At 34.1% G+C, this 26,586-nt stretch overlaps 2 protein-coding genes across 2 annotated transcripts in view; both read left to right on the top strand.

Annotated features, from left to right (window-relative positions):
• The window catches only part of LOC140441519 (uncharacterized), a 54,678-nt gene extending 42,898 nt beyond the window's left edge, over positions 1 to 11,780 (top strand). The window contains exons 15-16 of the mRNA XM_072532296.1: positions 3,942 to 4,058; positions 11,556 to 11,780. Of these exons, the coding sequence (XP_072388397.1) occupies positions 3,942 to 4,058; positions 11,556 to 11,708 (270 nt within the window). The 3' untranslated portion in view covers positions 11,709 to 11,780. The remainder of the gene's footprint in view (positions 1 to 3,941; positions 4,059 to 11,555) is intronic.
• Positions 11,781 to 17,392: 5,612 nt separating this feature from the next.
• The window catches only part of LOC140442379 (probable chitinase 10), a 163,102-nt gene continuing 153,908 nt past the window's right edge, over positions 17,393 to 26,586 (top strand). Inside the window, exons 1-2 of the mRNA XM_072533453.1 lie at positions 17,393 to 17,551; positions 22,440 to 22,512. Coding sequence (XP_072389554.1) covers positions 17,506 to 17,551; positions 22,440 to 22,512 — 119 coding nt within the window. The 5' untranslated portion in view covers positions 17,393 to 17,505. The remainder of the gene's footprint in view (positions 17,552 to 22,439; positions 22,513 to 26,586) is intronic.

The raw sequence follows: 26,586 nt of genomic DNA, 5'->3' as shown, positions 1-26,586 counted from the left end.
CTGTGTTTATTAGGTATTGTTTCGACACGTTTATTCAAGCTTGTTTGTTTATTTATTCAAGTTTGTTCTTTGAGTTGTTAAGAAGTATTCAGTAGTTTTCAGTTTTAATAGTCTTTTGTGAAAGTTTTAGTGTTTAAAATGTCTGACAGTGACAAAAATACATGTGCTACTCAAGAAAAATCAACGAAAAAGCGTAAAACACATGGCCGTCTTAGAGATGTTGCTAAGAAGCTACGAGCCTCGACCTTTGAAACCGGAGAAGACTGTCAGTGCAAGCGGTATAAGTGCTTTCAGAATATTTCTTTTGCTGAACAAAGTGATTTAATAAGACAGTTTAATAACGTTGGCCGTGACAATGGTAATAATGCGCAAAATAGTTACTTATCTGGACTTATCTCATTACGACCTGTGTTTCAACGAAGGCCAAGGAAAAACGAAGAAGATGCTAGATTGAATGAAAGCTCCTACAGCTACAAAGTAAGAGTTATTAGAAATGACAGTGCAGTATAGGTACCAGTATGTTTTAAAGCGTTTCAATCACTATTTGGAATTAAAGCCTTCCGATTACATACAATAAAAACATCTTTAAGAACAACTGGCAAGGCGCCGATCGATAGAAGGGGAAAGCATACCAATAGACCTCATAAGGTAGATCACCAAACTCGTGAATTGTTATTGCAGTTTTTTGGCTCATTAAAGGGACGTAAAGCACACTACAGTTTGAAGGACTCTAACAGAGTTTACCTCCCGGAAGATATGAATGTTAAAAAGCTTATTGAATTATTTTTGACTAAACATCCCCATATTGAGATGTGTTATGAAACATTCAGGCAAATATTTGTGTCAGAGTTTAACATCTCCTTCGGTTACCCACGAACTGAAACGTGCTGTTGGTGTGACGAGCGCAGAAAGCCAAAATGATTGAGCTTGATAGGAAAATTGCCATTTCAAAAAGTGATAACAAAAAAGTAAAGTTAGAGAACAATATGAGGAAGCTAGAATTTGAAAAGAGACTCCCATTTAAAAAAGGCTGATTGGTTTTATGAATTAAAAAGGCGTGCAAAAACTGAAGCTAGAAAGTCGTTAACTGTAGAGGCTATCGCTATAGACTTCGGAAAAAATCTGCCAACTCCGAATATAACTTCTGCTGAAGTGTACTTTAGAAGGCAGCTATCGTTCTATATTTTTAATATTCATATTTTGTCAAATGATGTTTCAATCATGTACACGTACGACCAAACCATCGCAAAAAAGGGGTCAGATGATGTTGCCTCAATGCTCTATCATTTTTTTAACACCTACCTGGATCCTGGTGTTAAAAAACTTTATGTGTTTGCGAACTCTTGCGGAGGACAAAACAAAAATCATACTATCATCCAGTTCTTCCACTACGTAACTGCTACACTAAAAAGATTTGACACTGTGACAATTACTTACCCAGTGCGCGGCCATTCCTTCATGGAACCAGACAAATACATGGGATTGATCCCCAAAAGTGCAAAGGCTGAAACCCCAGATGGCTGGAGAGAGGTTATAGAAGCCGCGCGAATCAAGCCACATCCGTTTGTTGTTGTATCATGTGAACAAATTATGTTTAAAGAGTGGGGTACATTTTTGTCCTCCAAGTTCTACAAAAAGAAATTTTCTTTTCCTATTCGGCAACTAAAACAGTTAAAGTTTTTTGAAACAAAATGCAAAACCGTGGATCACAGGGAAACATATAACGGATCTTTCACGTCATCCTTAGTAAAAGATCAACGGAAGAACCAGAAGGAGAAATCAAAGGTACCTGATCTTCAAGAACCCAATCAGCTCTACCAAACGCTTATACCTTTGCCCAAAGAGAAGTGTGCTGATCTAAAAGTTCTAATGAAATTCTGTGAAGAAGAGGGATCTAAAGAGTACTACAGCCAACTTCTTTCTGCCAATCAGCCTGAGTTACCATCTGAGCCCGATAATGTTCTCGACGATCAAAGCGATTTTTAAAAATCAAATTAACTTTAGTCAGTAGTTTGTAGCTTGGTTTGTTCTTTTAATGTGATGTAGAAATGCCTTACAAAATAAAATATAATAAAAATTAATTTTTTTTGATCTGTTCAGGGGAAGAACCAACTCAGTCCACATTTTGTTTAATTAAAAAATTTTTAACTACGAAATAAAAATTCAATCATAACATTATTCCAGCTATTTATAAAAAGTACATATCGAACTAAATATATAAAAATATTTAGCTAAAAATGTAAAAAAGCATAGTATTTTTATCGTTTCAAATTTTGTTTTCTTTCTCCTGAAAAATATAGTTTTTTGACTAAGTTGCCTTTTCCCCTGTACCCTTCAAATAAAATATTTTTATTTATATTTTTGAAACGAATCTTTTACACTGGCGTTATATTACTTTTTCTATATAGCAAAATGCATATCCTCGCTACAAAATAGTTGGAAGAGTCAATTTACTGGAAAAAGTGAAGTTCATTATAAAACATGTAAACACAATAACAAAACACAAAAATCAGATCGTCACGGCACAAAATAGTTGGAAAAGTCAATTTACTCGAAAAATGGAGTACGGTATCAAACATGTAAACATTTCATTAATTATCTACACGAAACACATAGTTGAAAGAGTCGATTTTAAACTTTAATTGTTGATAAATTCATCTCAAACTAAACTCAAATTTTATTTTTAAACATCTTACTTAGTTTATGCTGTTTCATAGTGACCATGAAGACGTGAATCCAGAAGAAATAAATGACGAAAAGGAACCACATATTTTAAAATCGTAAACAGAAACCGCAATAAAAAAAATTAAAAATTATAAAATCTCAAGTAGAAGACGAAATCACGGCGGAAGCACTTAAAGAAATGAGAGATATAGGAATTGAAGTAATGGTGAAACTGTGTAATGAAGTTTGAAACACAGGACAATGGCCAGATAATTGGTGTAAGCTCACTTTCATACCCATTTATAAGAAAGGCTCACCAGCTGACTGTAAAGTAAAGCTCCCACGCAACTAAAGTTCTAGTTCTGGAAGAGACACACGAGAACAAATTCTCAATCTCAGACAAATTATAGAAAAATCTAGAGAATTTCGAAAGCGTTCGATAATGTAAAGTGGCATAAAATGTGGGGAATACTGAGAGAAATGGGTACCCCCGAACATCTAATATACCTACTGAAACAACTTTATATCAGCAACACAGCAAACGTAAGAATCAACAACATATACTCCGATAATTTTAAACTAAAAGCCGGTGTTCGTCAAGGATGACCTATCTCTCCCACGTTATTCAATGTATACAGCGAACACATCATGAGCATTGTATTTGACGGATGGCAAGGAGGAATATCAGTCGGAGGTCGAAGAATATTTTCGAAAGAAAATCTCTTCATTCATTATGAACAGAAATGGTGACTGGACAAAATACCTATACAAAAAAGGTAAGGTGAATGAACCATAGTGCAGAAAATGCAAAATGGAAGGAGAGACTACCATACAGATCCTATTTCATTGCAATGTGCTAAGTGATATAATGCAGCAATTTACTCACTAGACTTTATTAAGGTCAACTAAGGATAAAAGCAAAAGAGATCCTAAAACTACGAATGAAGAAACTGTTTAATGAAAAAAAAAACAAGTACAAAGAGTATAGTACAAAGGTCCTATGACCAAGTGCCAGAAACTAGCGTGTCTCGCCTAAAATTGGAAGAAGAACACACCAATTGTATAAATTATCTACAAAAGTTAGGTTATGTTTATATTTGTTTTAAATCCTTTGTATTAAAGTACATAAGCATCCAAAAGAAGGAAGTCTTATTACAAAGAGTAATACAATTTTTTCGATGGTTCATTCTAATAGCAAATACGTCAATAAAATAAAAATAAAACATATTTAATAACAAGAAATAATCGTATTATTAACTGTATGATTTTTGTTTTAGATTTGCTCACAATACGATAACTTTACAAAAGTGTGGGATGACGAAACAAAAACACCATATTTGTACAATGATACATACTGGATTGGTTATAATGACCCTACCGCTGTTTGGATAAAGGTTTGTCATTTTGAATAAATGCTTCTTTATAGAATACATAGGCAGTCGAATAAAACATTTTTTGTACTTTAATAATTTTTAAAGGAAACTTTCTCTTCTGCGTCTACATTCTAGAGTTTAGGAGTATACGAGTATTTCCAGATCCGCTATCCTACTAGTTTAGAATTTATTTAGTTAGTTAATTTTTATTAATTCATTATATCCATCGCTCATATACAGGGTGTTTTACTATGAACATATAGTTCGTTGCTAGGTTTAAAGATATTTAAATCCGTAAAGATATTTCGGATTTAATCTTCTAGGTATAGTTGTATACATTGTCAGACTTATATACTGATACATTTTATCAAAATTACGGCAATCCTACAAACTAAAAGAAAACTACATATAAGTAATACTTTTATATTAAAATATATCTTTAATATAGTGAAAAAATACAAAAAAAAATTAAATTTAACTATCGTCTACATTTCAATCGGTATCACTATCATCGCTATCGTTTAAATTTATAACTACTCTATTTATATTGTTTTGGAACTGTAAGTATTTTTCTTCTAGTTTTTGACATGCTCTATACAGTTTTTCCAATTAACTGCTGTAATATTATTACATTCGGTCTTATTTTTTTTTTATTTTATTAACGCGTCAACCACGCAGGGTCATTAGCGTATTTAGATTAATACAATATAGATACAATAAGTGAAATATACATTAGTTTACAATAATAATAATAATAATATCTTTGTGTGTTACAATGTACGTTTTAGATCTTTTGAAGAAGTTGGCAGTCTTTAAGATAGGAAAATATTTTTCGGGTGTCTGTATTTTCTTTGGGAGTTGGGTATGTTATATTTGAGTCGTTCACTATTATATTTGGGACACTGTATTAAAAAATGTTTTGCCGTTAGAACACTGTTGCACACTTCACACACTGGTTTATTTTTGCGCTGTAATAAATAGTCATGAGTAAGTCGTGTATGGCCGATACGGAGATGGGTAAGTATCACTTGCTCTCGCCTGTCTTTTATTTTTGGTTTCCAAAGATGTGAATGTTTGTTAACTTCGTATAGCCTTGATGGAGTGTTGTTCCAAGTTTGTTGCCATTTTTGAATTATTTTTTGTTTTAAGTATGGTTTTAAATCATTTTGTACCAATATATTACTTTCTCCGGACATCGATGAGAAGGCACCCATAAAAAGTGAACTTGGATGTTCTTATTTGCAATGTTTTTAAGTTCTTTATTAATAAGAAGTAGAAGGGGGTTGTCACAGTACAATTGAGTCAGTGAGGATAATGAACTTAAAGAATCTGTGATTATTATACATCTTTCTTTGTTTTTGTTTTGTATTAACAATAGTGCTTTTAGAATTGCGAATAATTCAGCCGAAAAGATGGTTGTAATTGATGGCAATTTGAACTGAGGAGTCTTCCGAATAAATTGCTGCTCCAACTCTGTCTTCATTTTTTGACGCATCGGTGTATACGTTGTAGGTATTGCCATATCTGTTTAATAGTGTATAAAACTTTTGTTTAATGACGGTTGATGATAACTCTGATTTTATTAGGTTTGTTAGACTGATGTCGATATCAGGAATAGATATTGTCCATGGTGCAGGGTTGTGGATTGAAGAGGTATCATAGGTTTTTGGAAATTGAAAATTTAATTTGGATAAGTATGATTTTATACGAAAGTAAAAAGGATGATCAATTTGATGTGTTTGTTGAAATTTATTTGTAAATCGATCAGCAAAAACGTTATGCAGTACTGAATTATTTCGGTTTGATGACACTACCGCTGCATATATTAGGCTTAGATATTGTCTTCTGAAAGAAAGAGGAAGTTCTCCACTTTCCCAATAGAGACTTTGAATGGGACTTGTGTAGTGAGAACCTAAAGAAATACGTAGACATCTATTTTGGATAATATCCAGTGACTTCAAATGTGTTTTTTTGGAGGAGTTGTAGACGATGGCTCCATAGTCAAGTTTTGATCGAATTATGGATTTGTAAATAAGTATTAAACTTGAATAATCGGCACCCCACTTTTTAAAGGCAAGTGATCGTAGTAAATTTATACCAGGTAGACAGGATTTTTTCAGCTGTTGAATATGTGTCTTCCAAGTTAATTTTTTATCAAACGTCATACCCAAGAATCGGATTTCTTCTACATAATCTAGTTTTTGTTCGTGTAGATATAATTCTTTTGTTTGGATTTGATTTCTATTTGAGAAACAGACATTCGGTCTTAATTAAATCTACAACAGTCGAAAATGATTTAGGAGAATTATTATTTTTCCTCACATTACTTTTTAATTGAGACCACAACAATTCTATTGGATTCAGTACACAATAGTAAGGAGGTACCTAATCTTAATATTTATGGCCATAATTCTCAGCTAGCCTGTTGATAACATAATTTTTTTCAAATTCAACTAATTTTAATAGTTCTACAAGTTTTTTTTGTGTAAGAATCCATAAAATATATTTCATCTTTTGATAAAAATTTGTTATCATAAATTTCAGCTTTTTTTTAATTAGTGTTTGGAATTTTACTCTTTAGTATTCAATGATACGGAGCATTATCCAAAATAATAACGGTATTTCTTTTTAATTTAGGTAGTAATTGCTTCTAATTGAGTAATGAAGCATCTTCTACCCATCCTGATTCTCCCCCACAATATAAAATACAAATTCTCTTCCCTACTCTAGAGGGAAGAACATTGGTGACGCAATTTTTACTACCATCGGTCCAACATTTTTTAACTATATCGTGGCTGTCGAACCAAGTTTCATCCAAATAATACAAGTTCTTCCCTTCACTCCTAAAAGACCTTAGACTCTCCAAATAATCGAACGTCCACTTTAATAAACGGCTGGTCCATATGGTCCATAATTGCCTGCCGTTTGTTCACTGTTTTAAAAATGAAACCATTAGATTTTAAAAACCTCCAAAAAGTAGTTTTATGACACTCGGGGATTATTTCTTTGTTTCTTAATTCACTCAAATGTTTATTTAAAGTTGGTAAGTTATTCACTAAATACATATGAAATATTGTTTCCCGTATAGCTGATAAATAAAAATTCGGTAATACTCGATGGGCACCCTAATCCTTTCTTTTTTTTTTTTTCGCAATACTGGACCGTCGTTTATACGTTCGTACACAGTGGATCGTAGCACTTGTGTCAAAAAAACCGTCTGCTCGAAATTCTGTGTTTTTTATAAATTAATTAATCGGCAAATATAATTAACCTACCTAATACCGGGTGTTAGGTTTTACAACTTTTAAATTGTTTTAAAGCTTTTATTTTTTCATTTTTGAAATTAGTTTCCTGAGATAACTCACTTTCAGTCTCTGATGTCTCACTATCCGAGTAGGTCATCTGTAAATGCATCAGTAGTGTTTCTTTCTTATTTTTGTACATCTAGATTTAATGGATCTTTGTGTGAAATAAGGGTATATGGCTGTTAGCATTTTTACAAAAGCCTCTAAATCGTTAGGGTAGTTTTTTATGACGCTGACTGGATCCTGTGCACCATAAACATTTTCAAATAGATCGGATATTTGATTAAAATCAAAAATAAATGGAGGGTTTTGCTTTGAGATGAATGCCTTGTCCTGTTCCATGAGTATGTGAGTTGGCGTCTTTTTCTTACTTTGTTTTTGGTTTTTTGGATGGAGCATCAATTGGTAAACAGATTAAAGACAAGGAAAGCAGCAGGACCAGACGACATTATAAATGAGTTCTTCAAGAAAGGGGGAGAGGAACTAGCCCACAGAATCCACAACCTAATAGAACGAATATGGGAAGAAGAACGCATGCCGAACGACTGGAATTGTGGTCTGATAACACCAATCCCTAAGAAAGGCGACAGAACGAAATGCACTAACTACAGGGGAATCACGTTATTAAACACAATGTACAAAATATTAACTAATTTGATCAGACAAAGAATAGAAAAAGAAACTAGAACAAAAATAGGTGAATACCAACATGGATTCAGGGAAGGTAAGTCAACAATAACAGAGAAGGTAAGTAACATGGATTCAGAGAAGGTAAGTCAACAATAGATGCAATACACATTGTAACGCAAATCGTCGGTCGAAAAAAGTTACGAGCACGGAATAGATCTACATATACTGTTTATTGACTACAAGCAAGCTTTTGACAGTGTAATAAGGGAGGAGCTAATTAAGGATATGAATCAATTAGGCATCCAAGAAAAACTAATAAGTCTCACGAAAAAGAATCCAAGGCACGAATCTTAACAAGGGAAGGCCCGTCAGATGAAGTACGAATGAAGGTAGGTGTCAGACAGGGAGACTCCCTGTCAACAACATTATTTAACATTGCCATAGAGGGGGCAGTAAGAGCAGCCAAAATTATGGGAACGATTATCGAATCTTCAGCCCAACTGATAGCGTATGCAGACGATATTGCACTGGTTACTAGAAATTTAAAAACCATGCAGAATATAATATTAATACTAGATAAAGAAGCAAAGAAGAGAGGGCTAGTAATAAACCAAAGCAAAACGAAATACCTCAAGTGTTCAAGAAAGAATACGAACATAGAGAAAGAAATTAAGCTTGGTGCATATACATTTGAAAGAGTACACCGTTTCAAATACCTGGGAGTGATGGTGAATGACAGAAATGATAGAACGGATGAAATAAATGAACGCATCCTACTGGGTAATAAAACCTACTGGAATTACCAAAAATTCCTGAAAGAAAAGCACATTAGTAAGAAAACCAAATTAAAAATTTACAAGACTGCAATCAGACCAGTGATCACCTATGGTGCAGAGACGATGTGCCTAACACAAAAAGATGAAATGAGGGTGGAAATCTTAGAGAGAAAGATAATTCGACGAACAATGGGACCGCTGAGGATAAGTGTAGGCGAATTTAGAAGATTAACCAATGAAGAAATTAAAGAAGTCATCGAGGGTGAAGACATAATCAAGTTCGTGAAGACGCAAAGGCTCAGGTGGCTGGGACACACAGAAAGAGCTAACCCAGACTCTACCCTAAAGCGAATAACTGGATGGAGACCAACAAAAAAGAGACCAAAGGGGAGACCCAAAACAAGATGGAGAGATCAAGTCTTAGGAGACATAAAGAAGCTGAGAATCTACAATTGGAAGGAGCGCTGTAAGGACCGGTAAGAATAGAGGAAAATTGTAGACAGGGCCAAGTCACACACGCTGCTATAATAATAAAAAAAACAACAGCGGACTGATTCTCCGCAATAAATAAATCAGAGAGCCCAAAAGGGCGGCAAACACTCCGCCAGGAGTGAATAAGCCATGATGATGATGATCAATTGGTTTAACAAACGAGTCTAGACTTGGGTTTTCTGAATCAAAGTTTTACGCTGGAGGAGGTGTGACTGTTTCTTCCAAACTGCGTTTTGAGCTATTTTGTGTAGACTGGGTTGTATCTATATTAATGATTGGTTGTGCGGTTGGAGTTTTTGGAAGACTAGTTAGAAGTTTTGGGGGAGGTGAGGATTGAAAAAGTGTGGATTGCAAGGTACACACTCTGTTGTTAGAAAGCCGTGAGGAAAATAGAATATTTTTGGGCTCGATCAACATTCCTAGTGGAATCAGGCAATTTTGAAGTTTTAGGTTTTCAATGGATGATAATGCAATAGCTTGATCTTTGGTGGGAATTTTTGTTCAATCACAGCAGAAGAATAAGTTTTAGTATTGTTTTCCTTTTGGGAGCTCCTGTAGTCAGAAGTCTCGTCAGTTGGACTTAACATCTTTTCTTTATAATTTAAAAATAATTTAGACCTGAAATACGGACCTGTTTTAGAACAGGCAATTTTATCATGTCGTAGATAACCAATAAACTTGTTTAGAGTTCTGTGAATAAATTCCTGTGAAATGTAATAACGTAATCTAATCCTGTAAGAGTACTTACAGGATGGAATAGAACGCACTCTTATGCACTTTCTAATAAATCGCTGTCATCACTGTTACAAGTGAGGTGGATCCGCTGTAAATAATTGGAGAACCGATTATAATATTCGCGGAAACCCTACTGTCACCATTCTAATGAATGCTGCTGTCATCATTGTAGAAGACGCCTGTCTCAATATCCTTGGATGCATCTACAATTCTTAGGGGATACTTATCCCTGCGAGCGGGGTAAGGCTTACTGGTCCCACTAGTCTAGACTGACTGGTTTCGCCCTCGCGGATTTACAAGAGGGTAGGGAGATTTGGGAGAAAGGGGATTAAGGACTTCTAGGTCTCAGGTCCTGTAAAGAGTGAGTCTATGGGCTTGCTTTAGAAGCCGAAGAACTGCATAAGCGAAAAATGTGTATCTCTCCTAGTCTCTACCTGTAACGGCCGGGAAGAAGAATAAAACCAAATTTCGAGTTTACTATGTATTAAATAGACTGTATACTGCAACTAAGATAACAAGATATCAGTTATGACCAATAATAATTCGATCAGGCGCGAAGGGAGACGAGAAGAGACAAAGCAAGGAATTAAAGGGTGGACAATCCGTATTATTATATATTCCTTGGGTTAGTAAACAGATCTTAGTTACCTTCGCGTATTTAGGCTCTAGTTAATGAATACGCCTCCAGTCCTACAGGAATTCAAGATCAGTCAGTTGAAGTACGGCGTGCTATCACGAACTTTCGAATCTCCAGATACCGGCACTATACGTCACACTACCCCGTCGATTAACAATAGCGCGCTCACTGGCTGCGTATTGTCTTGGTCGCCCGTGCTTCTTGCTTGGAGCACTCTCAAGTGCCTCCTTCTTACTGCCCTCTGGCCCGCTTCGTTCGTTTTTTAATGAGCCCGTATTCTCAATTTCCGATCGTAGTACCAAGGTCGAGTTTTTTATTTTTTTTGCTGACTGAGCCCCCGTGTTATTTTCCAGCGAAGGTCTATGTTTTTAAACGTGATTTTTTTTTAAACAACCGTGGCGACCTGATATTTGAGACTCGTGTAATACACTTAAACTACGTCGAGTTTTCAATCTTTGTTTAATGTAAAATGTATGCAATAACTATGTTACTAACTAACTATGAATTATTTGTTCTTTATTCAATTTGGAATATATAATAATTACTTAAATAATTATTACTCTTTTCTAGGCTAACTACTCCTTATTTTTCCCTTCTTTATTTCCTTGCTATGTTTACATTACAACCTATATTGATAAAATAAAAAAAAAATTTAATCAATAACTACTATTTAAATAACTGTTTTTGTTTGGAGCTGACAAATTCGCACTAATTAGTATACCTGTCAGAACCGAATTCATATATATTTATGTACTGTTTACATGTTTGCATGTTGAACATATTTAAGTTATCTATAACACCATGTACGTTTTTGTTATTTTGTTATAGAGTAGGAATCTTATGTCATTGCTATTAACATCTTAAAATATAACCACGACTTTTATATGGAATGTACCTATCAAAATGCTATTTCTGGTCTATTTTAGTTGATGTTTTGTTTTAGGGAGACTATATAAAGAAAAATCAATTTGCTGGTGCGATTATTTATTCAATAGATGCCGACGATAATAGTGGTTTGTGTGGAGACAAATATGTCCTACTGAAGCATTTACACGGTGGCATGGGACATGATTTAATGGGGTTAAAAGATAATTAACTGAATTTCGAAAATAAATTTTAATTGTGTGAATACTTAATTAGTAAATCATTATTTAGACATCATTATAAAACTAACTATAAGAATGTATGCAGTTTTATTTTTAATTTTACATTTCATAGGGTAAAGGTACCAGTAAATAGACACGCACCAATGAATAAACATGAACACAGAAATATCAAATTCTTAAAATTCGGAATACAGTAAAACCTCCCTTAACAGAAACCTTTTTAACCGAAATATCGTTTAACCGAAACGGCTGACATGTTTCAATAATTTCGCCAATAAAAAGTAAATTTTTATCACAAAACGTAAACAACTAAATTAATTTCACTCACTGATGATGCCTATGTGGGTTGGTAAATCAAAAAAACTAAGAGTTCTAAAAGATATTTCCGAAAAAGAACTTCCAGTTTTTTGTAAAAGCCAAAAAAGCTCATGGATGTTGACCACTATATTTTTAGAATGGTTTGAAAATAAATTCGTCCCAAGCGTAAAATCCTTTTTAAAATCAAAAAACCTTCTCATCAAAGCATTGTTGCTTATTGACAATGCGCCAACTCACCCTAAAAATCTACAAAATGGTGACAATTGTCAGATTTTTGCCACCGAATGTCACGAGCTTAATTCAGCCGTTAGACCAGGGAGTAATAGAAAAATGCAAGAGACATTATAAAGGAGCATTTTTAAAACATCTGTTATAACAGGAGATGAATGAATCCAAAAGTATTTCCTCAATTCTCAAATCTTTAACTATGAAACATGTTGTTTATTGGTGTCCTGAGTCGTGGGCCAAGGTCAAATCTTCAACTTTGAAAAAATGCTGAAACAAATTTTTTGATGGGATTTTGATTGACGATCCTGAAGAAGAAAATGGTAAAGAAACGACAGAAGAAATTAAACATTTAATAAAAAATTTGCCGGGATGTGACAAAATTAACCAAGAAGAGATACATACGTGAGTGGTTAGCAGCCGATGACTCAATAAGTGAATTCACCGACCAGGACATCATTGATATGGTTCATCATCCAGACAACCTGAGCGTATCAGACGATGAAGATGACGGAAGAACCCAACAGACAACAGGCAGCACAAGACCGCCGACGATATTTTCAATGCCCTAGACTTAAGAATTTTATACAGTAGGCCTAATTAGTTAGGGACACGACTAGGTTCTTAATTTTTTTGTCATTGTATAAAGTTTTGTCCTTTTCAGATTGCTTTACGTTTCGTCGAACAATCGAATAAGGCAAACCATGACGTTCTGCAAATGAACGATGGAGATATAGCTGCAAATGATCGTTGTCAAATTAAAACGCAAAAGAAAATAGAAGATTTCTTTAAAAAAGCTTGTTAAACTTGTTCATTTTTCTTAATTTTATTACTTTATTCTGTATTTACTTATTAGAAAACATTACGAAATCACCTCATAGTACTTTTAAATACTAATACTTTGACCAAGAATACTATGAAAAACAATGTTATTTTTAACCGAAATTCTTGTTATCAGAAACGGCCTCCCCCCCCCCCCCCCAATTGTTTCGGTTAACGGAGGTTTTACTGTATATATTATGTTAAAATAAGCTTTATGGATACTGTATATATGAGGGTCTTGCTATGACGTACATTGATTGGCTTAAACCTGGCACGTGATTATTTGAAACTATAATGGAGGATTGTTACTGTGCATACTTAACGGCGTGGTGTGATCACTGGCTAATAAGGTACGCCATACTACAAACCACAAGGATATCAAAACGAAGAAAAACAACTTAAAATAATCTGGTAAACGACTTAATACTACTCTCGTAAAGTCAAAATGATTTACAACGTAAGCTGCATCAATTTCGCATACCCGCTAAAAAATTTAACATTTTAATTTTTCCAAAAAATTTACCAAGATCTAAATTGGAGATGGAAGATCAGATAATAGAACAAGTAATGTATTTTAAATATCTAGGTATCTTATAATCTTATTATCTAGCTAGGGAAAGCTTCAGACAGAAGTGGAATAGCAAGTGAATAGAGCAAACAGAGATACAGGTTGTCTGAATAAAACAGTATGGAGAAAAATATTGGGAAAGAAATAAAGGGCAGAATTTTCAAAACAGTCATCAACAGTCAGACCAATAATAATATACGCGGCAGAAATATGACTTGACACAGAGAGGACAAAAAGGATGTTAAAAACAGCCGAGATGAAAACACTTAAAAAAATTGATGGTAAGACACTATGGGACAAAGCTAGAAGTACAGATATACGATGTATATGATAGATACAAACTCTGGATAAGAAATAAAAGAGTAGGATGGAACGATCATATAAGTCGAATAACAATAAATAAAGTAGTATAGACCATTTAATTATAAAACGGTTACAAATAATTAACCCTTATCCGGGCAAGGTGGGTCCAACGGACCCGAGACGGCAATTCGTTTATCATAAACTGATAAAAAACAATTTTATTGAATCTTATACATCACTGAATTGGTTTAGAACTACGTTTCCTCTAACATCCTGTTAACATCTCCTTCTTCAAGTGCCATCTCCGCGGCAGAAGTCGGCAATCATCATACCTATTCGGACTTTTGAGACGGCTGCTCTAAAAAGTTCATTTGATGTACATCCGTACCACTCTCTCAGGTTGTGCAGCCATGATATTCTACGCCTCCCTATGCTTCTCCTTCCTTGGATCTTTCCCTGCATAATCAGTTGGAGCAAGATGTATTTCTTTCCACGTGTAATATGTCCAAAAGATTCCAATGTTCTTGTTTTAATTATATTTAAAATTTCTATATCTTTATTCATCCTTCTCAGAACTTCTTTGTTTGTGAAGTGTTCTGTCCACGATATTTTCAGAATTCTTCTATACATCCACAGCTCGAATGATTCCAGTTTTTTCATTGATGTCGCATTCAAGGAAAAAAATCCAATCCATAGATAAAGTCGAAAAAACATAGCACCTCGCCAACCTAACTCTTAGTTCCAATTTTAAATCCCTTGAACATAGCACTCTTCTCATTTTGTTGAAATTTGCTCTAGCCTTTTCTATTCTGATTTTGATCTCCTGAATGTAATCATTTGTATCATTGTTCCCAGATTCTCGTTATTTCTTTGAGTTTTAGATATTCTCATAAATTTCGTCTTCTTGACATTCATTGTTATACCATTCTCTTTTCCATACTCCGCTATTCTGTTCACCAGTCTCTGAAGATCTTCAATATTTTCGGCTAAGATCACAGTATCGTCCGCATATCTAATGTTGATAATGGGGACTCCATTTACCTTTATTCCAGCTGTTTCACCCTCAAGAGCGTTTTTTAGGATCTCTTCGGACTAGGCATTAAAAAGAATTGACGACAATACGCATCTGAAAGAAGTTAAGATGATTTGGTCGTGTTCAATACGAAGAATTGCTGATTCGCGGGTTACTGGAAGTAGTAATAGAGGAAGACCAAAGCATACCTGAGGAAATACGTCCAAAGAGGATTGATATTGATATGACTCAAGATAAAAACTTAAAGAAATATAATTATGAAAGTCGACCCAGCGTAGTGATAAAGGCAAAGAGAATAATTGTTTAACTGTAATTAATTAATTTTAATTTGAAAAATAGCTATTTATTGTACAAGACGATAAAATTGTACTTTATCTTCGAGAGCGTTTTTTAGCGTCGAGACGTCAGTTGAGACGCTAATTATGCTCGAGAAGATAATGCAATTTTATCGTCGTGTGCAATACAACATTTTTTTCTATAGCAAGACTTCAAGTTCAGGTGAAAAATAGAATTTCAAAAAAAATTGTAATTTTTAGCACAAAAATCGCAATTGTGTTGCTCCGTTGCTAGGGATATGAATTACTCTGTCAACAAATGTCAAACAAATGTTACGTTTTGGTTTTTGCGGAGAATATTGTTGCGTTTTGTGTACAAAGTGGATAAATATGAAATGGACGGAAAAGAATTGATACAAGAAAAGGAAAACCTGTTATCAAATGTAGAAAATGCAGCGTTGGAAGCAGAAAGTTTATTGTTGCCACAAAAATCTAGGATGATGTATGAGAAAGAATACCTGTCTTTTAAAAAGTGGAAAAGCATTAAGAATATCAATGGCGTGAGTGAAAAAATACTTACTTCTGGCGTATTTTTCTGAAAAGTCGATGAAAGCGATGCCATCGTCATTATAGTCGTATTATTCGATGCTGAAGCGTACGTTGTTGGTGAATGAAAATTGTGACATTTCTAAATTCAGCAAGTTAACCACCTTACTAAAAAACCTGAGTAGAGGATACAAAGCTAAAAAGTCCAAAATCCTGGAGTCAGATGACATTATTAAATTTCTGACAGAAGCTCCTAATGGCGTCTATTTGTTGATGAAGGTTATTGCTATTTTTGGTGTGCATGGAGCGACTAGGTCCGATGAATTGTACAAGTTAGGAGTGTTTAACGTGGACGGCAGAAAATCGGTAATAATCGTTTCATTATCTGATACTAAAACCAAGCAGGAAAGGTCGTTTTGTATTACTGACAAGAAAAGTGGACTGAGTTTCTTGGAAATTGTGAGAAAGTATATTGCCTTGCGCCCCAAAAACGTACCTAACAGTAAGTTTTTTGTAAATTACCGACAGCAAAAGTGCACTACTCAACCGGTGTGGATAAACACTATAAATAATATCCCCAAGAAGATTGCAGATTTTTTGAAACTTGCAAATTCAGAAATGTACACGGGGCATTGTTTCCGTCGTTCTTCAGCTACTATGTTCGCAAATTCTGGAGCTGATCTAGTAAAAGTTAAACGTTTAGGTGGATGGAAATCGTCATCTGTTGCAGAATCTTACATTGAAGAGTCAAGAAGAATAAGATTGCTGTATCCAAGTGTATACTTGGCGGACCAGAAAATCAATCCAGTACCTCGAATCAAGTATTTAAGCAAACGAGTACAAGTTGTGATGCTCCCAAAATAGATATTTCTAATAATGTTCATTGTAAAAGTTCAGTTGTTTTTAATCCTTAATGAGTTCGAATTTGTAAATTTTATTGAATAAAAAGAATTTTAAACATTTTATCTACTCTTGCTGTTAAAGTGTCACTTTATCTACGCTTGCGGTTAAAGTGATACTTTATCTACTCAAAAAAGTTGTTATAGCAACACTTTAACATTAGCTATGGAAAAAATATATTTCTTTCCACCATTGATAATTTGATTGAAAGTTTCATCTTACAGTGGTTCTCAATAATATCAAATTGACAAAAAACGAAAGGGACTGAGTGATCATGTTCTTCTATATACATATATAGAAGATAGAAGAAGAGATAAGAAAAAAGTTAATGCGAGTTAATGGTAAAATAAATGATTAATAATAATACTCCTTAATAGTAAAATAATACTCCTGTAGTGATCCTTTCCCAAGTTAATATGCTCCTTTTCTAACGAATACTTATCTAAGTTAGAACTGCATCTATTATTTTAATTTTTCCTTTCGGTAAACCCAATTTGGATAAAACCTTACAGATACCAAGAAACTGTCAATGTAAATTTTATTGAACTGCGAAAATACCAAATAAACAATAAATAATTTATTCAGTTAGAGTTTAAGTTCAAATCCTATCAGGTATGTCGTGATAAAATATTAATCTTGATGCTAAATCATTAAAAACCGGTTGCGATGTTGAAAAATTTAAAGAAATGAAACTGACTATAATCTTTAGCCTCGGGAATTACCAGTAATCAAAGCGGAATCCTAATTTGCGATAGACGCTGCGCTGGTATTCGTTGTTGTAATGTGCTCTTGTTAGTATGGAAGTGAATGGTAGTTTATTGTGTTTATGGTTTAGTTTTATAGGTTAGTTTAACAATAAATTTATAATATAACTTAAACTAAGGTAAATAACGTTTACTTGTTTTCGATATTGCAATATTTACTACATCACCAGTACTTGCAGTCTTCATCTTCCGGACCAATCACACAATAATTTCTAATTACTTGAAGTTGCTTGTAAATACCTATATTTTTTATTTAACAACCTTGTTTACTTCAAAAACGTTTGCTGCGAAATATCCAGCTTAATAAATAATATTGCAAAGGTTCCATAACTAGAATATTAGACAAATTTCTATAACGGTATTAATCAAGAAATCAAAAAATGAAAGTAAATATATTTTAATAAAATTGGATAAACATTCACTAAAATATGTTGTCCTCATAATTACCTTTAGGTCAATGTACCGTTAAAGCTAACGTACCAGCTTGTATACCTAAAGCTTACTGACATAAAACGTAGACATATTATCACAATTCAAATCTATGCAAACTAGTATAACTACGTGTATAGCCATTAGTGTTTGGCCAGCGGTACCTTGTGGACGCTGAATACGAACTGGAATTTTATAAATAATTGCATATCCAATTAAATGGATTGCTGCGTAGTCTTGGCATTTTTCCCGTCCATTGTTTTTGTGTTTAGGTGCTGCATATTGAGTAGATATCGATGATCTTCTTCTTCAAATGCCACCTCCGCGGCGGTCTTCAATCATTATAGCTATTCGGACTTTTGAGACGGTTGTTCTGAAAAGTTCATTTGATGTACATCCGTACCACTCTCTCAGGTTGCGCAGCCATGAGATTCTACGCCTCCCTATGCTTCCCTTCCCTTGGATCTTTCCCTGCATCAGTGGGAGCAAGGTGTATTTCTCTCCACGTGTAATATATCCGAGATATTCCAATTTTCTTGTTTTAATTATTTTTAAAACTTCTATGTCTTTATTCATCCTTCTCAGAACCTCTTTGTTTGTGAACCACAGCTCGAATGATTCCAGTTTTTTCATTGGTGTCGCATTCAAGGTCCAAGATTCCATTCCATAAAATAAAGTCGAAAAAACATAGCACCTCGCCAACCTAACTCTTAGTTCCAATTTTAAATCCCTTGTACATAGCACTCTTTTCATTTGGTTGAAATTTGCTCTAGCCTTTTCTATTCTGATTTTGATCTCTTGAGTATAATCATTTGTGGAGTTAATCATTGTTCCCAGATATGCATATTTGTCCACTTGTTCGACGTTGGGTCCGTTTATTAGAAGATTCTCGTTATTTCTTTGAGTTTTCGATATTCTCATAAATTTTGTCTTCTTGACCTTCATTGTTAGACCATACTCTTTTCCATACTCCGCTATTTTGGTCACCAGTCTCTGAAGATCTTCAATATTTTCGGTTATGATCACAGTGTCGTCCGCATATCTAATGTTGTTAATGGGGACTCCATTTACCTTTATTCCAGCTGTTTCATCCTCAAGAGCGTTTTTCAGGATCTTTTCGGAGTAGGCATTAAAAAGAATTGGCGACAATATGCATCCCTGTCTCAATCCACATATTATTTCAATTTCTTCTGACAGCTGTTCGTTAATATGTACTTTTGCTCGCTGTTTGTAGTATAAATTTGATATGATCCTGAGGTCGTTGTATTCAATCTTCTTTGATTTCGGGACATTCATTAATTGTTTATGTCGTACTTTATCGAATGCTTTATTATAGTCAATAAGACATACGTATATATATTGATTGACGTCCAGGCATCTTTGTATCAGTATATTAAGTGAAAAAAGAGCTTCACGCCTTCATATCTATCATGAGTTCTATAAATTGTTCTATAATGTGCGTTTTCCTTATTCGCGTTTGAACAACTTCTTTTTATTATGGGTGCTTATCCGTTACAGCTGTTGGACACTAACAGTTATTTTCGCTTTGTTGACTGCTACCCTAAAAAATCCGTTAGTCGCCAACTTAAACCATTTTCGTAGGTTATGAAGCCAGAATATTCTTCTTTTTCCTGAACATCTTCTTCCATTTATCTTAGCTTGAAGTATGGTCCAAAGTAGGTCGTGTTGTTATTCATTCCGTATTATATGGCCAAGGTATTCCAGTTTGCCACGTTTGCCATGGTTATGATTAGGCCGCGCTCATTGCCCGTTTTGTGTAAAACTTCTTCTTTGGTAACATTGTTTATCTAGGAAATCCTTAACATGTGTCTACCTTTCAAATGCTTCAAGTTTCTTCAGTGATGCTTCGGTTAAAGTACATGGCTCCACTTCATATTGAATAACGAAGAATACGTCTCATTTTAGTAAACGAACTTTTATTTAAAATTTAATAACGTGATCGTTATAACTGTTTTTCATTTTGACGAAAGCTGATACTGCCTTCTCTATCCATATCTTAATTTCCGTCAAGTTTCCCATTGTTGTTTTTTAAAAGTTATATCCAAATAGCAAAAGTTGGTGATTTGTAACATAGGCTGTTGATTAACTAATAACTAATTGTCCCAGTGTCATGCTATTTTTGCTTATAACCATGTTTATCGTTTTTGTTTATATTAAAATCAAATTTAAACTTACTACTTACTTCTGCTATACTAGAGACAAGTATTTGAAGACCTTCCAGAGTGTCTGCAAAAATGACAGTGTCGTCAGTGTATCTTATGTTGTTCAGTAGTTCTTCCTTTATAAGTATTCCCTCGACTGCATCAGTTACCGCTAGGTTCATAATGTGCATAATGTGCATAATGTGTGTGAATATATATATATATATATATATATATATATATATATATATATATATATATATATATATATATATATATATGTATGTATGTATATAAACCTAGAGCTAAGATTAATACTATTATAAAAATTAATATTAAACTCACCAGTCTTCAGGGTTGAACCGCGTCGATATGCGCAATATCAACGCGGTTCAACCCGGAAGACTTGCATATATCTATTATTGGATACCTTCCATATGCGGCCCATATTTGGCTAATTCTTTTTTACAGACCCTGTATTTGATTATCTCTATTCTCTTTTTGGGTCCTACAGTCTGTATCACCCTGACTTTACAGTGAAATTAGGGAATGCAATCCTTATGGAAGTTTTTAGCGCGGTGATGCCGATTTTATCCTGAAGAATTTGTAATAGAATGGGAGAGATTAAATTAAAACCATTTTAAAAAGAAAATTAGCAATTTTGTCATTTATATGCCTATTAAGTATCATGTATTATTAACCTTCTAAAATCTGATAACGTTGCAGCACCTAATCGTATGTTTGGAAAATTTGAATGCTAATTACAGTTTATATTTGCTTCATCGTTATTCTTAATATCCAAATTAAGCTCCTGATTTCAAACCTGAAATATCAGCTTAATGTGTTTTTTTTTTGAAATCTTTATCGAATATTATAGTTATTTTTATAGTAGAACGATAGACTATGAATAATTTAAATGAATGAATTGAAAAGAAAAATATTTTTTAAATAGTATGTAAAATATTAAATAAACTTTCTTGTTAGATCACAACATGAACAAATGTCTGTCTTTGTACTGCTAAAGCTTAGATTTAATTTCGTCTGGAAGATCTTGAAGAACTTTGAGTAAGATGCAAGTGACTTTTTCTGTTCTTTTTGAGTCTGTTCCCAAATACGAAACAATTTTTTAATAGATAACTCAGGACTATGGTAACCGCGGACGCTCTTACCCCGACCATAATGACTTTCACAGTACTCTAATAATTTTATGAAATCAATCATTGATTGAGCTGTACTTGAATCTTTGGGTTTTATCTTAGCTCCACCTCGCTTTTCACAAGGATATTGTCCCGACTCTTTTAAAGCTTTAGCTAATTTGATTCAATATATTGATGATAGCTTAAGAAATTACACTCACTTAATAAAACACCATTTGTCTGTCGTATAAAGTATTTTGTAACTGTTCGTTGCGATTTTAACCCTTTGGACTACGCAGTTTGGTCTTATTTTAAGGAAAAAGTCTATGCTACAGAAGTAAATTCACGCCAAGAATTGGAAGAAAGAATTTAACGTCAATTTAATGACATCATAGCTGATCCCCTACCGTTTAGAAGGTTAATGGAATCTTTAGAAAAAAGAATAGACTTGTGTATTCGCGAAAACAGAGGGCATTTTGAACACTTACTGTAATTGAATTTTATTTTATGTTCTTAGTCATTAATTTAATTTTCTTATTGTAAGTTTTGTTTAATTACTAACTATTTTATACCAGCATCAATTATTACTTCATAATTTTCAAATCAAAATATTCCGAAAACGGAACACAGTATCGAGTTTTACCAAGAGTACCTTCTTCGTGTAAAATTGAATGATGTTTAAGTTTACTTGAAATTTTGATTAATAATTATACTCTTAAAAAAGTTATATTGACTAATACTTAGTACGATCCGTGTAACTAGCGCCCTCTATGAGAATCAGATATAAAAACAAATTCATGGGATGTATCAGCGTCCAAAACATATTCGTATAAAATTTCATTACAATGTTGCCAGTAGTTTCGGTAAAATCGTAAAAAATGCGTAAATTTTTTTTCTTCAACGCCCTGTATCTTGAAAACGGATGGCGTTACAAAAATTTTTTACTAAGCAAACCCCAATTATTTTTCAGTTTTTTACCCACCCTAGAGACGGGTTTACCTTTTTTTTTTAAACTCCCTGTATATAGTACACCTGACTTAAGCTGTTATGACATAATTTTTTTTCTAATGTTAGAAATGATGCTCTAGAATCAGATCCAACTAAAACCTCAAAATCTAAAAAAAAATCACTTAAGCCCTTTTGGAATCCACCTCTTCAATTATCCTAAAAACACCCGTGCATAAATAAATATTTTGTACTACTTATAATAATAATTTTTTCCTCAACAATATATTTTTAGGTTTAGTCTCCGCAACATTAGAAATTAATACTATCGATACAAATACCACTATCAGAAAACCACGACAAAGCAGGTAAGAGATATTTTTTATCTGATAATATTATGCTTATTTCTTAAGATGAATAGCTGTACAAATTTTATTACAAGTCAAGGACATTCAGTTGGTATATACAGTTCGACTGCAGATAATATATTCCATTTAAGACCAGTGGCAGAAAACAACATGGTAGATTTTGTTTATTTTAATGATGGTTTAACCCGTTCATTACCACTGCAGGTTTTAAAATTCTTTAAAATTAGCAAAAAAACCAGTTCTGAATACAAAAATGATGTCTATCGATAAATTTCTATACTAGTACAGTCGTGAGAGACTTGACCTCTAAAAATCATAAGAACAAACTGAATTTTGCTGAGAATTTCGATTTTTAGACCTCGAAAAAAATGCATAAATGTTTATCATTTTTACCTCCTGGCTTTACCATAAAACTGGCACTTATAGGGGGGAAACGGAAAAAATCAATTTGCCAAGTATCTGTACGCCGTAGAAAAAAATAATTCTTCCTCTTCTTCTTCTTCGCGCGACTAGGATTACTCCTGTTTGTCTGCCTCTTATTCTGTTTCAGTCGTTGTTGACTGTACATTATCTTTCCACCTTTTTGGCGGCCTTCCAACGGGTCTTCTGCTATATGGCTTGTTGTTTTTACAGATGTTCGCTAATCTATCTGGTCCCATTCGGTTTACATGTTCGTTCCAGTTTTTTTTTTATTGTTTTTATCCACCTGTTAATATTTTGAATTTTGCATTGTTCGCGTATACTTCTGTTGGTTTGTCTGTCTCTGAATGATATGCCCGCTATTGATCTTAATACTTTCATTTCGATATTGTTGATTTGTTGTTTCATCTTTCTTGTATCGGTCCTTGTCTCCGCTGCATATGTTAGGATTGGTCTTACTGTTGTCTTGTATACTTTCATTTTGCTTTGCATGGTCAGATATTTGTTTCTCCATATGGTTTCTCGGAGCCAACCACTTACTCTTGCCGCTTTTGATGCTTGCCTTGTGGTCTCTGTTCTTATATCCCTGTCACTAGTAATCTCTACTCCTAGATAATTGAATTTTATTACTTGTTCTACAATTTTGTCGTCTATTTCTAGTTTGCATCTACGTGGCTCTTTACTGATCACTATACATTAAGTTTTTTCTACTGATATTCTCATATTAAGTTTGTTTGCTGTGATATTAAAGGTGTGGAGCTGCCTTTGTAGGTTATCTTCGTTATCAGCAATTAGTACTGCATCATCGGCATAGCATAATATCGTGATTTTATGCGCTCCCATGTGGTATCCATGTCGCTTTCTTACTTCGTGAATTATTTGATTCATCACCATATTGCATTCCTTCTTTTAGTTATATGCATTCTGTTTCCCCTGTTGGCATTATAACTCTGGTCTTGTTGTTCTTGTTAATTTAATTAATTGTTCTTATTATCTGATGGTCTATTTGTTCAGCTTGTAATAAATTTAAGATGTTATTTCGCTTCACCCTGTCAAAAGCACTTTTTAAATCTACAAATCACATGTATGCTAGTTTTCCATATTCATTAGACTTCTCTATTATTTGTCTGATAATAAAAATTGCGTATATTGTGCTGCGGTTCTTTCGGAAGCCTTGTTGTTCATCTGCCATGTTCGCTTTTTTCTCGATTTTATGTTTTATGACTTATTTGAATTATGAAAAACTAATTCAAATAAAAAATACAGCCGAAATAATTTTGAACAAAACTGTCTATTAGCACTTTTTGTGATAAATGAACAGAAACAACGCTTGAAGTGACCGGCGATTTTAAATGCCACTTACGTGCGAAAAATCAATTTTGAATAAAATTTGCTCGATGATAAACATTCAATATCTTTTGATCAGTGTCGTATCGACAAAAATCAAAATGCATTTTAAAGGAAAAGAGTGCTACCTTTATATTCAATTTTGGTATTTTGTCGCAGATGAAGTAAGTTTTTAAAAACCTGTTAAATACACTACCGAGCATAAAATTAGGGTCACCCCGTAATTTGAATTTATTTTAGAAATTATTATTCTGTTTTAACTATTTTCGGTTGTAACATAGTTTACTAATGGATTTCTTGAAAAAAAAATTGTTGTCGTTGTTGTTTCGACAAGCGTTTGAGATAAAAAGGACCCCTTAGCCTAATTCCTAAAAACCGTTATCAGCACAGTTTTTGTTTCTATGGTTTTAACGTCAATTGTAAATTGTTTGTGTATTGTTATCACTGTCAGTGTATTGCAATGAGCATAAATTCTGTTGCGGCGGCGTTAGAAGATGGCCATGGTCAGCGCGAAACTGCGCTAAACGTTGGTGTAAGTCTCTCGAGTGTGCAACGAATATGGCAACGGTACGAAGAGACCGGTCTGCTTACTCGAAGACCTGGTTCAGGTCGAGGCAGGATTACAACAGCTAGAGATGACCGCTTTGTCGTTTCTAGTGCTTTGAGAAACCGAACGGTCACGGCAGTTTCTCTTCGAAATCATCTGCAAGAAGTGAGGAATGTAAACATAAGTGAATGGACAGTTAGGAGACGACTTCATGCTGCTGGTTTATCTTCTCGAACTAGAGTAACTGGACCGCCGCTTTCCCGTGAACACCGAATTGCCAGATTGAATTTTGCACGAGAACACTTGGCTTGGACAATGCAGGATTGGAGTCGTGTATTGTTTTCCGATGAATCGAGATTCTGTCTTACGGGCTCAGACACCCGTGTAAGAGTGTGGCGACGTCCAGGCGAGAGATATGCTCAAGCATGTGTTGCCGAGCGTCTTCCATTTGGTGGAGGGTCAGTTATGGCATGGGTAGGCATATCGTTTGATGCTTGCACGGAGTTAGTCTTTATCGAGAATGGGACATTCACAGCGCATAGGTACCTGACACAGATTCTGGAAGACCATGTTTTACTGTTTATGGTTATTCTTGGAGACGACGCAACATTTATGCATGATAATGCACGGCCCCACACTGTTAGGATAGTTACTGAGTATCTTGACGAGGTTCAAATTACACGATTTGTTTGGCCTGCTCGCAGTCCAGATATCAATCCCATAGAACATGTTTGAGATGAGATGAAGAGACGTTTACGGAGTCATGTGCTGGCCCCCAGAAATTCGAGAGAGCTTCGCGACATATTGGTGCAAGAATGGAATAATCTTCCGCAGAATGTGATCCAAAATCTGATCCAAAGCATGCCTCCTCTATTGCAAGCTGTTATCACTGCCAGAGGAGGGAATACTCGCTACTAAAGTTCTTAAAAAAAAATTTTCAACAAAAAGCACATCAAATTAAAATTGTCCCTTTTCAATATTTAGTATATCAAAGGAAAATTCTTCATTTCCATTATTTTTAATAAACTTTAAACGACAAAAACGTTGTTTTCTTTAAGCAATCCGTTAGTAAACTATGTTACAACCGAAAATAGTTAAAACAGAATAATAATTTCAAAAATAAATTCAAATTACGGGGTGACCTTAATTTTATGTTCGCTAGTGTAAATGAACGGTTCGCGATTTTTTACGATTCTCATGAGATCAATAAAACTTTTCATTATACGATCGCAGTAGAATTTTTATTGTTAGAACCTAATCTTCCAAACCTATACAACAATTAATCCCAATTTTATGTTTTGGTAATTAATATGAGACATTTGAAATATACCTAAAATCTCAGAATTTAAACTTTTAAAGTACAAACGATCACATGCACGAGAAATGCCTTCACGAAGGTTGTATTAGGTGAAGTTTGTAACTGAAGTTATGAAGTTTCGGAAAACGTACTTAAATAATTCAAAAGAAGCAGTTTTAAATGTTTCAGATCGTTTTTATTGTGACAGTTTAAATTTAGCGTTTTTAGGCATATTTCGAATGCCTCACATTTGCTGCGTTCAAGCACATTATGATAAACGCTGTTAATATTTTAACATCCTCGTCTATAATGTTAAGTAATACTTAACTCTGCGAGCGGAGACAAGGCTTACTGGTCCAACTAGTCCGAACTGACGTGATTCCGCCCTCGCAGCTTTACTAGAGGGTAGGGAAAATTGGAATAAGGGGATGAATGACGTTCAGATACAGGCCCTGTAAAGAGT

Source organism: Diabrotica undecimpunctata, chromosome 5 (assembly GCF_040954645.1).
Source record: "Diabrotica undecimpunctata isolate CICGRU chromosome 5, icDiaUnde3, whole genome shotgun sequence".
Classification (NCBI taxonomy): Eukaryota; Metazoa; Arthropoda; class Insecta; order Coleoptera; family Chrysomelidae; genus Diabrotica; species Diabrotica undecimpunctata.
This window is presented reverse-complemented; position numbering and strand designations above follow the sequence as displayed.